General features: G+C 42.8%; 1 protein-coding gene across 1 annotated transcript; it reads left to right on the forward strand.

Annotated features, from left to right (window-relative positions):
• The first annotated feature begins 3,134 nt into the window (after nt 1–3,134).
• On the forward strand, nt 3,135–18,900 carry LOC139138031 (low-density lipoprotein receptor-related protein 8-like). Its single transcript, XM_070706252.1, has 9 exons — nt 3,135–3,847; nt 5,987–6,106; nt 6,441–6,569; nt 8,628–8,720; nt 8,755–8,997; nt 12,629–12,877; nt 14,278–14,701; nt 15,873–16,103; nt 18,583–18,900. Exons 1-9 carry the CDS (start codon nt 3,778–3,780, stop codon nt 18,746–18,748), a joined length of 1,725 nt encoding a protein of 574 aa, XP_070562353.1. The 5' UTR covers nt 3,135–3,777; the 3' UTR covers nt 18,749–18,900.
• The last annotated feature ends 644 nt before the right edge of the window (nt 18,901–19,544 follow it).

A 19,544-nucleotide genomic window follows, 5' to 3' on the forward strand; every position in this document is an offset into this window, starting at 1 on the left:
TTACGTAGCGGGCTGCAACAACGTCCTCATGGACAAGAATTATTGAAGCCGCGCGCTTATTGTCGTCCCTGACGTCGCTACATGGCGGAGATTCGCGATATCCGCTCTGCGTTTCCTGTGGACCTGTCGTCAACGCGAGCAAGGATGTATTCGCACCAGTGAACCCCGCAGTAGGGGGGTTTTCGTTCAGTGACTGGGTAATAACGATGAGTTTGGAGGGCCATTCATCATTTCGCAAACACACTAGTGTGGTGTGGCATCTTGTTGGTGACGTGATAGAAAGCCGGGGTTTACTTTTGTTGTACTGTAGGCAGCCCGCTCAGGGTTAACTTGCCAAATTTCATGGAAGGGGACCACTACATTTCTGTATATGCGCGAGAGGGAGTGCAGCCGAACTCGTATCGGCAACATTTTTAAAAAAGAGCAAATTCATGAAATTTCAGTATGTAGGATATTATCGTAAGGTTTTCCCCCCTTTCGGTCCTGTTGTGAACTTTCTGAATAAACTCAATGCGATATTCGAAGGATTTAACTCACTGGCGTATTTGCTAAACGCGCACTTTTGCACGTGGAAATTAATTACCCGACCTCGTTTTTTTTTTCAACCCCCATGTTATTCAAACAACTTAAAACCTAAAAAGGCGGGCGATATTGCTTCTATTGCATTGCAGTTTGTCACAGGTTTTAGTTAGCACTACCTTGAGAGACAAGGTCGGGCATGGATGATTTAATTGAGAACTAACATCCTGAAAATCTGTTCAAATTTAAACAACACTACAAATTAGGCCATAGCTATTTCAAATCAGGGCTTTAGAGAGACAGAGCTCCTAATCCATGCTCGGGGACACAGGGTGGTATTATTGTAAAAAAAGAAGATCGTTTATTGAAGTTATGGACGAAATTCTCAGTTACTGTTGCTGAAGCATCTTTCAACATTTGCCGAGCTCGATTGCATTCCCGTGTTATGAGTCTCTAGTCACTTATCGCAAGCCCTCCGTAAACCACAAAAAGTAATGTTTCTGGGCGTGTTGAATATTTCCCCTAGCAACCGTTGCTTAGCAGTTTGAATACCTGGGTTTCGTCTCTCCCCTAGCAACCGTTACTTAGCAACTTCAACCCCTGTGTTTCGTCTTCAGTAAAGAATACAAAGAGTTCACTATTACTCTCTACAAAAATCATTCCAACGACGCACAATCATTAAGATCTTAAACTTTTGCTTCATTATATAAAATCATGCAGAGCGATTCACCGAAACGGCACATTTCAGCCATCTCCTAAGTACATGAACTACCCTATCGAGTCCGGGACTACACGATCATACGGGTTCACGCACCAAGAACGCGCCAACAGATACTGCAATCACTTGACCAACATTAACTATTCTCAGACATAAATATATACGATATGAGATGTGGCAAGTAAACACTATGACGCCCTTTGGCTTTGTGGTGTATTTTTAATGTTAACAGTAGTGGCGGGGAATCAATGTTTGTGGGACGTTGGTAGATTCATTACAGTGCTGCGTATGGCGACAATTTCTTTTAAGTAGCCATGAGAGAGAGAGAGAGAGAGAGAGAGAGAGAGAGAGAGAGAGAGAGAGAGAGAGAGAGAGAAAATATATGTGTCTGTGTGACGGGCAGGAACACAGAAGCAGAGACCGTTTCATGGACTGTGAATTTAGCCCGATTGCAATCACTACGTTTAACGTGTTAAAAGCGATAAAGCAGCAGTGACACATTGAACACTTCGTCACAAAAGGTGAACAGATAGATAAAACAACTAAAGCGGGAGATGTACACGCGGTCACGTGGTTGAAAACCGTCAGCATGCGTGGGGAGACATGTCCGCTGGGCTCCAGAAATCCTGTCGGCGACCAGCCGCCTGGTGTCAACCGATGAATAAACGTGCAAATGGTGGTGTTTTATATGGGCAGATCGACCTGTCCATCTTTGTTTGATGTTCACAGAGAGGTTTATGGGAGTGGTCGTCGTGACTAAATGGACGAGAAAAAGTATCAAGTTTGTGACGCGTCTGTCTTGCAGACATTGCGAGCTGATGCGACATTTGGTCTTTTCATATGTCGCGCGATGTGACACTTTCTTGCAACGTCTGAGATAGAGGTCACGCTTGTAACCGTGTAAGAAAGTTAATTTGGATTGTCCCATTACGCAGAGAGAGAGAGAGAGAGAGAGAGAGAGAGAGAGAGAGAGAGAGAGAGAGAAATAAAAAACGAATGAATGAATAAATTTAGAATCTTAGGAATGTTACATACTCGTAAAAATTCTTCCGTCTTGCATTGGCAAGCTTAGTGTTAATAATCATGGGATTTTAGGAGGTAATATGATTTTACTAATTTAAACCCGTCGTCTGAACTTAATCCTAGGGAAAGAAGCTCATTATCCGCCGGTTCAGGAATCTCTTTAAGATAGTGATTTCACAGACTGATGATCAACCCGTTGCCTAATCCTGGCCACATTTCAAAATTCATTGACGTGCATCTATAATTAAAGCCTCTTCTGTTTGAGAGAGCCCTGGATTGGTTACAGCTTTGTTTTATCATGGGAAATAGCCCGGGGCAGGGCCCACAACTTTAGACAAGCCAGCGGTTTGGAATCCCATCAGAGCTCAACTCGGGTAAGTTTTGTTATTTAAATTGGTCATCAGCTTAACATTCTCTCCTGGCCTTAAATACTAGAAAGCATTTCCCCGGACTTGTTTTTTGACTTATATAGGGTTTTAAACTCAGCGTCAGCATTTCAAACGCACAGGCCCGTTTTTTTTTCCACCTCGAAAAGTGCTCCGAGCTCCAACGCCCCAAGTCAAGTTGACCCGAGGAAAGCGATTCCCCTTCACCTTACTGGGGTTTTTTTTCACCGACCGGGGTTGTCAACAGTTACCGCACTTCGTTACTTGACACTGTGGTGCGAACATACGTCTAACAGTTTTGCCTGTTTGTTGGCAGTATAAGCGTCGCTTCTTCCTTTGTACGCCTCGCCAAGTTCAATGGCACCTAATTATTCCTGAAAAGGCGCCGCAGACACAATCATATGGATTCCTCTGTTGGGTGAGGACATCGGAGAAAGTCCTACAGGTTCGTTGGTGGTGGCCACTTTAGAGCACGGACTATATGTATCCCTCCGTATCCTGTAGCCTGAAAACATCGGCGACAACGCCCTCAGGGGGTTCACATATTGTATATTTTCCCTCTTTTGTTTGCATAGTCATGGAATGTGGTTGTCGAGTAAACTATTTACTTGATTAAACATTCCATACAGTTCTACAAATTGAATGTCTGTGTCTAAGGCAATTGAAAAACCCCATGTGTCAGCTGGTTGGCAGCGTGTAAGTAGACCATTGTTGAACGTCGTTAGTATTGTTGCACTGTGACAACTTTTCTCTTTTCTTCCGATGTTTACGTCAAATACAGCCAGTACTGGTGTGTTCAAATAGAAACCGGAAGGCGGAAGACGTAGCCGAGGCTCAGTGCGCGACTCCTGCATGGTCCAAACACACGCGCTTCAATTGGCTTGCCAGTTTCTGCACACCGAATCAAACTTTCAAATTATAAATATCACCCAATCAGGAAAAACCTACTCGAGAGATACCATCGTGGACCTGGACAACTTTTGCGTGACTGTATGTTTCGCCGGCGAGAGGTGCCAAGTACCGTCTGGGCCTGTTGTGTCATGAAGAATCTGAGAGACAAAGTTGCCACCTCATTCCTCGAGCAGATATTAGTGCCCTGAATTTTCGACCTTGTCGTTTGGGCCAAAGGTCATGAAGAAAAACGTCTGTCTGATAATACTACTAGCGCTGCTACGTTTGACCCCGAAAGGAGCAGTAGGAGGTAGGTTGAATTCTGTTTATTTATCTTAATACCAACAAAACACCATAATTGCTTAATGAAGAGAGCTCCCTCCGCCACACAAGTGCCTCCCATCGAAAAACGTGTCATTTAGTCACCTAATCTTTGACCAGCAACTCACCACTACACTTTAGAGTTCTTATTCTGAAGATAGAAAGTTTCTAAGCAATACACTTGGCTATAATATTTTTTCTGGACAAGAGACCCTGCGGACGGACGTACGAAGAAATTGCCGCTCGCACTTAAAGGGAGAAATTTTTAGAGCAGAAAGACGAAAATAAAAAAAAAAGATTGTTTTGTTATGAGCTCGCCAGTATGCTTGGCATCATCATGCATGCGTAGAGAACGCTTGGCGGGAAGCATGTCCTAAAGGCCATCTACTATTACAGCCATCAGATCGCTATGCTAGAAGCTATTAAAAAGCCTAACCCCTTTCACCGACGGGATATGCTTACACATCAAGCCAGCGACGCTAAATACATGCGGCAAAATATGTGCAAACGTGAGGGCCACATGGATCGCGATGTTTTTAGTTTCAGCCGAGTAGTAATTAGGAGCCGTAACTGCGCACGCTCGAGTGGAGCTTTTCGCCCGATCACTGAGCGCAGCTTTCACCGGCATCGGACCATGCTCGTTTCAAAATATTTGGTGAACGCCCCCCAAGGTGGCGTGAACAATATTCAAGGGTGTAAACTTGATATATCATACCAATAAAGTGAATCCTATCGTGCGGTATTCGGGTTTATCGCTTACAGGATGCGCACTTTAGCGTTTTTTTTCCATTCGCCCTTTGAAACATGAAGATATATCGGATTTCGGATCGTGTTACGAGACGACGACCTCGGTAAGGCTAATTGCAGGCAAATTTCTCGTGCATCTTTTAAAGGTAACCTCCATCGATATTTTTTTTTGAACTGAATAATCGGAATATGCATTTTCTCGATGGACGCACTTATGAATTTACCGTCACGCGACTTCAGTATAGATAGGGTGAACCCCGTCGTCAAATTTGCATAGTCGTATGGCTCCATCTTAAACAACATTTGATTGTTCTCACATTTGTATGTACTCAACAAATGCTTTTGCAAACATGGAATACATAATGTGTGTCAATACATCGGGATCAGTTATTTTATGCTTGTGAAATATGCAGCGGCCATCGTTCGCATTCTGTCGGGGAATGGGAGGGGGGGGGGAAGGGGAGAAAAATCTCAGATCAAGGGATACTTTGCTTTACAATTCCGAACTCACTTCATCATTTTTACCTGCTGTGTGCTGACCAACCGCCTCGAGAACGCCAAGACGAAGTTCTCGTACTCGGCGCGGATTGCCGGTTTATATAATAATTTCCACCCTCAGCGCAACCGGCAAAATCGTGCGAGAACCAAACTGAGTTTTGCACTTTTCCTAAGATTATCCAGCTAGTTTGTTGCAATATATTGGAATGGTTCCAGGGTGTTGGATAATATTACTGCTCGGTCCTCGCCTTGCACAATCCCACAGGCTTTGTTTGAAAGTTTCATTGTGATCGCGGTATTACATCACTTCAATCTAAGGCATGTTTCGTGTCTCTATCATAGCTCACAAATATTGGCCAACCACAATTTTGATCATTCGAGAATTGAGACTTTTTAATCGAAGGTTCGAAGACACTCATAACTTAATAGAACAGTCTCACCATTGTAAGTTTTTAGCGACAGAAGAGAGTCGCGACCCTATGCCAGACAACAGCCCTTAATGTTCCTTGACAAGTCCGACCTACGTGCTATGGCGAACTCTCAGGAGACTCGTTTCTGCCGTCGTCTCGTAAGAAAAGACCACGGTTTAATGCCTCTTCGACCGCCGATCTGTAAGGAAGTCGATGGTAGTTAGCGTGTGACCGTAAAAAGGATAAAGAGAGCTTTAAGAAATTCCGCGCAGCGAAATGTGCGCTCACAGGAACACACATGAATCGCATTGTTATCCACCTTGTGGCGAAAGCCTGCGTACCTAGCCCAAAGCATATTCCTTACATTTTATTTCGTTCCAAAGAGAAAGGTGCGTGACGTTAGAACCTGACTGGCTTTAGGCAAGCGGGTCGATATTTCTCCTATTTGTCTTATACATATGTGTTTTTCTTAGCGACTACAGATGAGTGCCCCGGCGGAATGTTCACGTGCGCGAACCGACGATGTGTTCCGGAAAAGTGGAGATGCGATTCCGAAGATGACTGCAAGGACAACTCGGACGAAGAAGGCTGCCGTACGTAACTATTTCTGATCAGCTCCCACACTAAGTGGCGCGCTCATTAACAGACATTTAAAGGATATCTGCGGCTGCCAATAAAGCGATTTGCACTCTCATACATTCCACAAACAGCAGCATGCACATCTGTACTAAAACGCAGCCCTTGTGAAGGAAGCGTCATTTTTGCCTGCAGCCAAGTCAACGGAGCGTGGGACTGGCGTGTCCCGTGCTCTATTGATGGAGTGGGTACTGAAATTTATGGCCTTACGCCCTGGCATAGTGCCCCTAGATATGAACCTCAACTGACGGGTAAAACGACACTTGAGTGCTTTTGACATTGTATTTGCAGGTGCGAGCTCGTGTAGTAGCGATCAATTCACGTGTGGAGAGGACAAAGATGGGGCCTATTGCATCCCTGGTTATTGGAAGTGCGACGGCGAAGACGACTGCCGGAATGGAATCGACGAACAAGGATGCGGTGCGTAGAAGTTACAATAAAAGACAGAAACGTTAGATCGACAAACAAGAGGATACATGGTTCAAGGGGCACTGAATGTGTCGCTGCAGGGGGGAGGGGGTTCTTGTTCGCCATTTTACAGGCGCTGTCGCCTGGGGAGATGGGGGAGATAAAGAGGGGCTCGTCACTTGAAAACCAGCTAACAGAAGGTACATTTAACTTTACGAGGTCCATTTGCGACCTGTTCCCGCAAAACTTTTTTTTGCTGTTTATCGGTTAGTTAGTCTGCGATAGGATTTGCAGTAGCCTGTCTACAGTTGAATGGGTTTGTCACAAGAATGACCTAAGCCCAGATCTTGCTTCGGGCAAAAATCGTTGTTTCGACAAGACAAAAATACTACCTGTCAATTCGCTTGGATGTCTTCTTTTCACCTTGTTAAAACCCTACTAAACCCATTGAAACTCGCTAAAGTTTCCCACCCAAATTTGCTCAACAGATGTCGCCGTTTTCGCGAACTTTCCCGCCCAAATTTGGCTGGACAGATGTCGTTGATTTTCGCAACTTTCCCCCCTTTCGGCGTCGCCTCCACCATGTCTACGGCTCGTTGGTATCCCTTCTTTTGACCGTCTGAAGCAACTCGGATTTATTTATGACAATGTGATTAATGCTAACAAGATTCTATTTCTCTGGATAGGGGGTTTAAGAAAGAGAACGTTAGTATGTTTGCCGACAATTTTATGCATCAATACTGCTGATCTCCAGCCTTTCAGGTCGGTATTGCGAAACTTCGCAACGCTCCCACTGATACAGATCATTTCATTTTAGGAATTTTGAGTGTTCTCAGGCCAGCAACAGTTGCTGTAAAGAACATGATGGCCAAATGGCCACGTGCAAGTTACACAGAGGACTTATAGAAAGAACTCTTTTATTATCGACAAGCAGTCTATACATTTGTTATAAAGGGCAAAACGTCGACTCGCCGATAATAAATTTCTTTCTGGTGCTGAGTACGACAGATTTCTGGCGTATGAATCTTCGAGATTGACTCGGGTATTGTGTTGCGCCTTGCAATTACGCGGACCCTGTTTCTTAAGCTCTTCAGAGACAACGCTTCTAAATCAAGATCGTCAGAGATTTTTTTCCCGTATTTTCCGGAAACTGGAAGTTCAACTATGCATCCCCATACGAAATATCAAAAATCTAAGAGCAATACATATCACATGAACACTGAGATTTTTTTTAAATTTTATTTCATAGTGATTTTATAGACACATTTCTGAAAGCTTAGAGGGTTAATGCATCAACTATCAGGGCAGCAGAAGGTGAAATGTGACTCGGGGTTCCGTTAACTGTCACGTGTGATGTATTTTCTAGCGTTTTTGTTCTGTCTGTGAAAAATAATGTCTTGTTCGATTTCCAAATGCACGGCGGAAAGCCTAGTGTTCAGATTGTCAGCACGGACTGCATACACACACACATACACGCAATGTCAAATGCTATTGTTGACAACATATTTTTACTCCGGACTCGAAATTCATTTGTCAACTAATTGCTGCGGATTACGTTGTGTTGGCAAGGCTAGTGTCTCATGCAAGAGTAACGGAAATATATTATCAAGTTTTGTACAGCTATTGTCCTCTTAAGAGTTGATTGAAAACGGGTTTCACTACACACAGGTCGGGTAGTTTGTAGCTTAGTTACGTCATAGGACTTGTCTCGCAAGGCGGACAGGATAATGTAGAACAGTGCGTAATTCACCATCGGGCTTTACAAATCCATTGCTACACTTGTCATTTGTTTGCCAGTCGTATTATGTAACTTTTTTGGGGCCATAGTCTTTCCTTCCATATCATGGATTCGTGGCAAACGATATAGAAACCTAGGAACAATGCACTCGAGGGACTGTTGCACTTGCGGCCGGGCAGCACCTCCAGTCAAGTCTAAGAAATTATCCTTCGGCTTCAAAGATGCAATAAACAAACAGGCATCACACAGCAGTGTGAATTATGTACAATGTATGTACAGTGTATGTACAGTACGAATAATGTACAGTGTATGTGTTTCTTTTGTACGTGCAGGTCATTTGAACAGCACGTGTGCACCGGATGAGTTCAGGTGCCCGGATGGCAAATGCATCACTGCCCGATGGTACTGTGACGAAGACAAGGACTGTGTGACGGGTTCGACGAGCAGGACTGCCCGGAGCGCACCTGAACGCGCTGGAGTTCCGCTGCGTCGACAGCTACTGCATCTCCCAGACGTGGATGTGCGACGGCGACCGGGACTGCATCGATGGGTCCGACGAAGACCGGGACCTGTGCGACGTCACTGGCCCCTGGCTGTGTGCCATGGGCCAGTTCGCATGCTCCGACCGGCAGTGCATTCACGTCTCGTGGCGTTGCGATGGTGACATGGACTGTGAAGATGGATCGGATGAAGTGGACTGTTGTAAGTATGCTCTTTGAACTTGAATCTGTGTCGCTTACATTGAAACGTCATCACTTTTGACAATGCATCACATTTAAAATCTCCACATCCCATCACATTGACATCACATTCCACGATTATTTTTTTTTCGGAAAATAAAACTGAAAACAAGAAAGACGTGTACTGAAAACAAGAATGTTACAGCCAGCCATGCACAGTACTGTAGATTTCCCATAATTCATTGCGATTTGCATCCTCAGAGATTCCCCAAAGAAGTCTACCAGGTCTCCCATGAGTAGACAAATTCATAGACTAGTTGTAAAAATTCTGAAACCGTACTTTTAAGGAAACCATTCTTCTCAATTCTCATTTTAAATGGTTTGGAAAATAATGCAAGATCAAGAGAGGAGATAGCATTTTTGTAAATTTTCCACTGATTGTGTCTTCAGCCATACAGAATAATGTAATGGAAATTAGGGAGACTAGTCGCACCTGTTTTTTGAAACAAAAGGATATTGATTATTTCCAATGGAAATGACAAAAGAAATTTGCATTCAAAGTTTTCTCAGACAATGACCCTTCAGTTCGTCGTAACTTGCTACCTAAAAAGTATGGCATTTGTAGGACCTACAGAACGTGATTTCCATGGTTGTTTAATGGTTATTTGTAAACTTTCACTGAAATTTCTAACCGTACTTTTACTTATATTATTTATCAATTATTCTGATGCTGCACATTATTGCTTGCATACAGAACTGAAAAAGTTATAAGAAAAGAAACCTTCAAGGATACAAATCGAAGAGAATTTTGGGTAATTTATTGTACTGTGAGCCAGTCCCATCACTGATATTGTGTGGTGTTATTTCCAAGCACGAAAAGTTTGCAACACGTCACGCATGCGCATGCACGCATATTGAAAAGAAATGAAAATTTTCCAGGGATGAGATTGAGAGGGATTGACGAGATCTTCCGAAGGGTGTTCGCAAATAAATAAACATCTGCAGGGATGAAAATTGTGTAAGATTAGGCTTCTCTGCCCTAAATTTTCGAAAAATACTGGTCCACAAGACTGAAAACTGAAAAAGTGTATAAATTGGGGAGGGGGTTCCGATTTTCATCCAAAGCCAGCAAATGTATGTCGTTATTTTGAAGGCGGGATAGTGTTTCATGTCTCACTCCTGACCACACCCCCCCCTGGAAAGATAACGACCCGTCCCTATCAGGGCACTCCGACCTACATAGTCGCTTTGATCTTGGACAAAAATTACTGAAGACTAAGCATAACTGTGCATTCTCATGCTATCTGTCGGCGGTATATTCTCGGGAAGCGGTGAATAGAGCGTGGTAGGCTGGAGAGGGACTCCAGGTACTCTAACCGCACTGCTTGTGTAGTAATTGAGACCTAATCGATAGCTCAAATAGGGTGCATATAATAAAAAGTGGACTCACAACACGGTGATTACCGATGTCAAAGAAAATGAAATTAAAGAAAACAGCTCAACCAAGCAGGAGGTATTGAAAATGATGTAAGCCATAAAAAATCGTCGATTGCCCCGTCTCTTTTCATCCCATCCACAAGTCACACAAAAGGTATACTTTACTTTGTGGCCTCTGTATATGGGCAACATTGTAAACAACACATTATCTGGCTCGGCGGTTGACGTCTACGAGGTTCTAAAAACATTGCTGGAATTTACGATGAAGCATTCGGTGGCTTCATACCGTGAGATCGGAGGATGTCCAGACAGTCCTTTGTATGCAGTCAAGCGCGGCGCTGTTCAGCGCATTCGCATTGCCCACCGTGTCTTCTTGAGTGTTGCTTCGCACGGTAATCGATAACACACCCATCGCTAAGATTCTCAGACAGAGGTACACCTACGCAAGGCAGCATTCCCCGCCTGCCTCTGTTTTGTAAACAGCACTGAGGAATTTTACCACACCTTAGACAGTTATTTAAAAAGCACCGAATCGTTGCCGGTGTGCCATCATCGAGTAGGGTTCGCAGGGACCGAAAGCCGATCTGCTCTTGTTCTCACAGCCACTCCAAGCTGCCGTGACGTCATATGTGACTCCAAATAGAGACCTTTGTGTGCATAGTCTGTTTTGGGAGTGAGAAGGAATTCTTGAAAATGTATTTTCGGATTTTCGTTTACACAAGGGTCGCACGCAGTAGACGCTGATCGAAACCTTGGAAACGCGATCAGGTAAACTCGTCGTAAAATCAGAGCCCTTTTACGACATTTTGCCGCAATGAAGAAGGTGTTGCTCTCAAGTCTGTGACAGGTCTCATCAGATTTCGCGATTTTCCGCAGTACTCCTTCTTACCGAACATCGTTTTTAACCCTTTATTACATCCCTTTGCTGTCACATCTATGGGATATCGCCTTTCTGCCAATGATTGACGTTTTAGTCATGCTTTGATACGTCGTATAAATTTGTCATACATACCATACTTTATAATACAGTTTTTTTTTTTTTTTGCAATTTCTAGTGCACGCTTAATAATTACGCTCTGAAAGATTGATCCACCCACGAGGACCGCGGTTTAGAAAGATGGGATTACGTCATATATTTTCGTTTGATACTTTGGCATATTTCTGAAAATAAATATGCAGAATCGTTTTCTCTACCATTATACCTCGACGCCGTTGAAGTAAGTCGAATTAACAGATGGGAAATCAATTAAAATTTCAGGTCGCTCGTGTTCAGAAAAAGTAAATCGGGTGGGTACACCACATAGAATGTTACGCCCAGCCAAATATGACATATATACACCTCTACGATATAACCATAGGTGTGATGTTCAGCATGTTTGCGGCATAAGCATAGTTGCAAAACCTTCAGTAAAGAAAACGCTGATTGAAAGATGACGATTACTGGTAATTAAGAAATGACACAACAGCGATAAGTTTGACATTTCATAATTTTTGTTCTGTAAATATGTTTATTTACTTTATTCGTCCCCAAGGTAACTGATACACGAGTTATTAACCTTGTCAAAATAAGAATTGAAGCTCCATTGGCTGTCTTTTTTTGTGTATATCCCATAATTTCTTTTGTTCTGCGTGTACAGTTATCACTTTTTGGCAAGCTTTTACAGGACAAAGACGATGGAAATGTTTGGAAAACATACAGCCATTGTCCCTGTATTAAATACAATGACATCGTTGACAAATTGAGGTCTTGTCCGTTTCAGTTTCGTCATCAACAATGTAACAAAGGGCATTGTTAGAACAAGGCTGACAACTTGAAGTTGAGCGCTAGATACTTTTTGATGAATTTTGGAGCGGAGAAAAAAACTACATTTGATAAATAGCACAAAAATAATGGATATACATCAAATGTCAGTGCTAGCTTAGCTTCTGATGATCGCTATCTAGATATATTATATAGTAGCAACATTAGCGCGCTTACGCGTAGTTTTCCTCCGAATAGAGTCTTTCTGTAAGGAATCTGGTGACCCGATTACGTACTTCATAACAAATATACTTCACGGGATGATATCAGATTATAATACGGCTCAACAAAATCTACGTAAACGGGCAGTTCGGTGACTTTTCACGCCAATACAACAAGTGATAACACGTTGGCAGATAAATATTGCCTTCAAATATTTTCGTTTTTTTTCTCTCCCTCTCTTGTTTCTCACAAGACGACACGATATGCAAAGATTTATTCAATTGCGGTAACGGCGAGTGCGTCATGAATATGCTCAGGTGCAACGGACTTAGGGATTGTAGAGACGAGACCGACGAACGGGGTTGTCCCTCCTCTCCCTCGCCCTGTGACGCCAAAACGGAGTACCGGTGCGACAACAACCAGTGCATAGACAAGTCTAAAGTGTGCGATAGCCAAGACGACTGTGGCGATCAATCCGACGAGCCCAACCATGGCCAATGCCGTAAGTCAAGCTTTTCGTTTTCTACATAATCATACAATGGACAGTGTCTAATATCTTGACCGACGTATACTTTAATATCTTTTACGGGGACCCCATTTCAGAAATCCGACTTGACCGACCTACATTTAAACGTCATCGAGTCTTTAGTTGACTGGATCACGGGGCTAGTAGCGCCAGCACCTTCATGACTAAAACCAGTATACCCTTTACATCAACAATCTCTGTTAGTTGAACTTTGTAGACCTTTCGCCATTTGTAGTTATTTGTGTGTCGTAACAACTGGTTCGCATAATCTAAAACATCTCTCCAGTCCTCAGCTTCTGACACATGTAGTGGGACTCACGCGCACGCGCCGCAATGTTCCAACCAATCAGAACGACGATTTTGATCACGTGTATACATGTCTCCAGTATATTGGAAGGGATAAAATAATGACAACCAAACATCTGCAAATTATACCCATTTAAAAAAAACGCGTAACACGTATCGAAGATATTGAATAGTTGGCGAATTAAAGTATTTAAGGTTAAACGCGCCTCGGGGACAGATATTCGGACTCTCAAACTTTCACAATTCTTTTCTGATATACCACTTGTGGGGTTCATTATAAAGCTCTTGGTGTAAGAAAACTTTTACAAGGCTTAGTTTTTCGAAATTCGAAAATTTTATTTTTCGTCATAGTTAACGCAGGGATGGCGGCCATTTTGAAGTGTAAATATCTGTAAATCTTGTGTTATTGTTTCTTTGGTACCAAAATTTGCACAGTGACCCCCGATTTTATTCTTGATTTTGACAGTACTATAGTTTTAAAATACACCTACTTTTTCGTCACCTGCCTTCTAAAGTATGCAGGATTATTTTTGAGCATTTTCTGTAACATGCAATGTCACCTGACATTAATTAATTCTAGACTGGACTGAAATTCAGTCATCAACACTGAATATTAAACACGTAAGGCATATTTGAAAGGTGAGCATGGGGTATTATTGACTTAATTTTGTGCGTAGGACAGGAAAGAATAAAAAATAATTGGAAAATAAAATCGATAGGTTGCACTAATTGAAATTTAAAAACAGGAAAGAATAAAACATAATTGGAAAATAAAATCGATAGGTTCACTAACTTTGAGAAATGTACGGAAAAATGATGAAACATTCAAACTTTATAGCACAATCAGTTGTTTCGGTTACACAAAAACCGTATATTTTTTCCCAGTGAATGTAGATGTAAAGAGAAAGGCGGCCTCGAACTCACAAAAGACAGCGGAAATGGCGTCATTGCAGCTGACGTGTTCTTGCGGCGAGAAAATATTGCTCGCCAGCACAGCTGGGAAGTAGAGTTTGTTCATGATTTGTTCCTTCTTACAATCGCATTTTTTTCTTTACTTTTTTTGTTTTTAGTGGCCTGGAAATGTAAGGACGACAATGGAGGCTGCTCGCACATTTGTCACGACTCGCCGAATGGCCACACGTGTTCATGCAACGAGGGGTACCAACTCCAGGACGACATGAAGACGTGCTCGGAGATCAGCCCGTGCGAAGTGCCCGGCCAGTGTAGTCAAAATTGCAGGACCACCAGGAATGGGCACCGTTGCTCCTGCGTTGATGGCTACGAACTGGCCCGAGACCGCAGGTCGTGCGACCCGGCTGCCGGAGGTGACCCCTTAGTGCTGTTGGCCAACAGGCAAAACATTTTAAGGATCACCCCGGGAACGACGGTGACCCAAGAGATCGTTAGCGATATCGAGTCGGCCGTGGCGCTGGACTATGACTACCAGCGGGGTTATTTGTACTGGAGTGACGTCGGAGAAGAGAAGATACTTCGGTATGTATCAACATGAAAAAATATTGACAGTGTTAAACTGGTAAGCCCTTGCAAACATGAACGAGTCCATTGTGTCGTCTTCTTGGGAGGTTGGTCTGCATTCCACACGTTTTGTTCAGTCTTCTTTCCGTCGACATGCGTGTGACAGTGTCGGCTAAATATTGTACACTGATAGCAGTGTATGTACGGGGCCTAATCAATCACAGAAACTGCAGGAAAGTACGGTCGCCTCCGTAAAATTATGTAAATAGGGTATGTGGAAAATTGAACGTCTGCGCACTAGACTGCGCACTATCATAACTTTCGGTAACTTCATTTAGAAAGTTTTCTACACAAAACGACGCGTGCTTTGACGCAGCGGTTGTCAAAGCCGTGCTATGTGGTTTTTTTAGAGTTTTGTAAAAGCCCATTTCACAATAACTCTGGTGAAGTCTTTTTGGTCTAGTTAGCGTTGTTCAGTAAAGGTTTTTCACCTCATACGCGTGCCACCACAATAGACAACCTTTGAAGTGTTTTGGGTTGTTAATAACATATTGCGTCCAGGTTTTTAAAAGTACATGTGTAAGCACATAGCGCTTGTTTAAATCGCCATGCTTGTAAATATACTTTAAATGCATTGCGATTCATGTATTTTTTTGTCAGGGTACATGATTTCTCCCAAAGGGTGGCCCCTCCAAACCTTGTGTCATCTCTGCACAGAGGTCAAAGCTGTTAAATTCGCCATGAAGGTCGTGAAACTGTTTGCGCGTACGAACACCTGCGATGGCTTGTAGACAAAAGCAACATTGCGTAGCCTTACCTACGTCATTTTCCAACAATCCAATTGCCTTTTTAAATCAAAATAAATTTCACAATGCCGCACTGCATTTTATTTGTGTCTGATAGTATTACAGGAATGAATATATATATAGAAAGTTCTCCCTTAGACTCGATGACACACGACTGTCTCGCCTATTAATTTCCTAATTTAATCCATCATAGCGTTACATAGATCTTCAGGCCAATTCTTCCCATTCGTGTTATTAATAGAAAACTCGAGCTTCTTTGTAAATTTGTTGCACCAACGAGCGTATCTGATGATGAGCATTGAACAAGCTGTCATTGATTGAGTGATTAATTGAATGATTACCTGATCGATTTATTTATTTATTTATGTATTTATTTATTTAAGGAAACCAATTAATGGTAACGGTGAAATCGAAGTGTTGATCGAACAGCGAGTCAATACCCCCGACGGAGTAGCCGTGGACTGGATCTATCAGAATCTCTATTGGACAGACACCGGCACCGATACAATCGAAGTTGCCCATCTGGTTCCGAGACATGGCGCCATTCAGCGAGCGATCCTCATCAACGAAGGGTTGGACGAACCCAGAGAAATCGTCGTCGATCCAGCCGAAGGGTAAATGAATTAGCATTTCACGTCAAATTACATCTGAACGAAATACCTCAACGGCTTCTCTGGGTTTGAAAAAAAACTGACCGTAAACTACATTATTGAGTGATTGCCAACGCAGTCTGGTGATCCGTTGTTTGTCATTGGACCTTTTCTTTCTAACCCTAGAATGCCCTATTGCAAAGGGCTGCCGACACTCACAAGAATATTGTGTAGAGTTAATTAGAAAAATAGCACGACTCCGAAAATCGTCTTTTTCAAGCTAATTGAAAAGCTCAAAGCCCGTATTACTCCTATAATGAAGTGAACATGCCCCTCACAGATTACAGTTCCCACCCATGTTGCCATGAGGGCCGGCTTTTGATCACGTCCGACTCACGCAGGTGTCTGCGCAGATCTAGTCGCGAGTCAGTTCTGCTACCTGTGTAACTGGCGGGATATCGTGTTTCTCCTCCCCCCTTCCAGTGTGCACCACACATTTTCTTTATTACATCGGCAACTGCTGCAATCGTGGGAAGCGCTGGAACTTGTAACGATATCTCCTGGTCGTGCCCATTAGTAACAAATGGTCAACACAGTGCATTTTTGGCAGCCGAATTGCGCCGTTTTTTCCTTGGCCGACAGCCTCCGTCGAGTTTATTTTTATGCCATTTTTTAGAGTACTTCTCTGGATGACATATGACCGCAAAACAATCAATTGTAAAAGAGTAGTAAAGCCGCATCAAAAATCAACATAATAGAAATGATAGCGACAAAGTCTGTCTACAATGATCCTTCCCGTATGTCAGGACGCCACCCTACATAATTATTTCTCCCGAGAGAAGGGTTCATTAAATAGCTCTCCAACCGGAGTCGTTAAGTATCGGTCTTTGGAAGGGTGAAGTTTTACCAATTCGGAGTGGACATGAGTGCAGAACAAATCGTTCAAGAGCTGATTGCTCACTTTGGCGATCAACAAGGTCAACAATAACTTTCACCGACGTGTTTCTTGCTAATCCGCCGGCAAACACACGTTTTCTTAAAAGCTGTGACGCCACACCCGATGGTGCCAAGCCGAAAAGTAAATAGTTTACAACGGATATTTGAATTAAACCACGCCGCCACTTCAGCGGGCATTCTCCCATGCCGAAGACAAGTCGGTTGCTATTTTATAAATTACATTCGGACAGTAAACTTCAAAAGACTGGCTTAACGGCGACTCTGGTTGTGTTCAGCCTGTTTCCTAATTCTTCGAGTGTTTTGCGAAGATAGCAACAAAGACCGGTGTAGTTGTGCGATGTTTGTTTTCGTTAGCGCTTCTTTTGAAGTTCCGAGCCTTAAAAAAAATGTGTCCACCCGATTCACTCTCTTCAACTATGATATAACACATCACATATCGTTACACAAACAAGTGGGACTTTTTTCCCCATTTTGGTTACATTTGAAGCTACCATGCGCTTTTCAATAATTTTACTGCTTTCCTTCTCCAAGTAATGTGATGAAAAACAGTTTAGTAAACACTGACATATTCAAAGTGCTATCGAAGGACACCCCTGTCGACACAACCAACACAACCAAGTATTCCGTAGAGTTCGTGTAAATTACGCTTTATATAACACAGTTGAACAGTGATTTCCAGAGATCCAGAGAGAGAGAGAGAGAGAGGGAGTTCCAGAGAGAGAGAGAGAGAGTTCCAGAGAGAGAGAGAGAGTTCCAGAGAGAGTTCCAGAGAGAGAGAGAGAGAGTTCCAGAGAGAGGAGAGAGAGTTCAGAGAGAGAGAGAGAGTTCCAGAGAGAGAGAGAGTTCCAGAGAGAGAGAGAGAGAGAGAGAGAGAGAGAGAGAGAGAGAGAGAGAGAGAGAGAGAGAGAGAGAGAGCGCGTTGGTGTATTAAATGGACAAGCTTTAATTATTACACTACATGGTGGTAAAAGCATATTTTCTTTGTCTTTTCCCAAAAACTTGATGTATATTCAAGCATGTTAGTTAGTATAACATCCTCCCAACTGTTCTTGCTTTTGTTCCTTTAATTTTTGCTGAGTCATCTATCGTTGAAGTTCGATCAAACTAAGAGCAACTACACAAGAATAACTTTATAAGGGTATTTATGCTTCAGCAATGGCAGATGTAGCTGCAGTCGGACCGTCATGACTCAGCAAAAAAAAAACAAACAAAAAAACCCAAAAGACAAAACAAAACAAACTAAGGGAGCGAAACCCCAAATGGTGCCCGTCGCGGGTGTTTTTCAAGAAATGAAATATGCAACGATACGTCGACAAATTCATTCATTCTAGTGTAGGGCCGAGTTATCATCTATAATAAGTATACATTGGGCTCCAAGGAGTCAAACATTATACAATATATATATATATATATATATATATATATATATATATATATATATATATATATATATATATATATATATATATATATATATTATTATTATTATTATATTATTATTATTACAGTTGTATTGTTATGATATTATTATTGTTGTTTTATCCAGTTTCATGTACTGGACCGACTGGGGAAGAGTGGCAAAAATAGAAAAGGCAGGAATGAATGGTTGTGGGCGTACCACCATCATAGAGGAAGACGTACTTTGGCCGAACGGTTTAACCATGGACTACGTGGGACGTCGTATCTTCTGGGTCGACGGGAACTGCAACTGATGGCCAGCGCCGGTCTAGACGGCGGGAACCGAGTGAATATCATGGTCTCCAGTTTCCTCTTGAAGCACCCGTTCTCACTCTCCGTGTTTCTGGATCACGTCTACTGGACTGACTGGGAGACAGAGAAGGTGTTTCGCGCCAATAAGTTCACCGGAGGGGAGAAGACGGTCATCGCCCAGAACTTATACTCACCGATGGGAATAGTCATATATCACAGCTTAAAGCAGATGCCCAGTAAGTACAACGCCCGCAAGGTTATAGTGAATATATTCCCCTTGCAGATCGCCTCGGTAAGGGGTCGACCATTGATCTACTAGGGGTAATCTACACAGCAGTAACTGCTGAAAAAATTAGGCCATAGTGATTTTTGAAAAAAAACACCATTAACCTGGAGATGGGCCGAAAACAACCTGCCCCCGGAAAACAAGTAGTTTGTATTTCACTCAAAACCTGAAGAAAAACATTTGTAAAGTTCTGAAACTGCGCCAAACTATTTCATGCTGCCACCCCGACCACTCCCTCGTAAGGTCTTATCGTTCATCCCTTAAAGCGGTGTCAAACAGGCACTCCATCTGTCTTTCCGTGATGGGAACCTTTTTTTGCTGGTCCCAGACTAATAGATCTGTGAATAACAGCATACCGTCTGACGACGAGTCAATCAAACAATCTGCTCTGGAATGCAAAGGACGTTGACTGACGGGAGTGCATACTCACTCCGCCATGATATTCTTAAGCCATGCAGCCAGCCACTTTATTATTAACCAATATACCATTAGATAAATGTGACACTCAATGA

The sequence above is a fragment of the Ptychodera flava genome, chromosome 8 (assembly GCF_041260155.1).
Source record: "Ptychodera flava strain L36383 chromosome 8, AS_Pfla_20210202, whole genome shotgun sequence".
Taxonomy (NCBI): domain Eukaryota; kingdom Metazoa; phylum Hemichordata; class Enteropneusta; family Ptychoderidae; genus Ptychodera; species Ptychodera flava.

Excerpts from the sequence above, each read along its gene's own strand:
- LOC139138031 (XM_070706252.1), top strand. The coding sequence starts at position 3,778 with ATGAAGAAAAACGTCTGTCTGATAATACTACTAGCGCTGCTACGTTTG. Across the intron at positions 3,848-5,986 it reads CCCGAAAGGAGCAGTAGGAG|CGACTACAGATGAGTGCCCC; the intron begins GTAGGTTGAATT and ends TGTTTTTCTTAG. Across the intron at positions 8,998-12,628 it reads ATCGGATGAAGTGGACTGTT|ACGACACGATATGCAAAGAT; the intron begins GTAAGTATGCTC and ends GTTTCTCACAAG.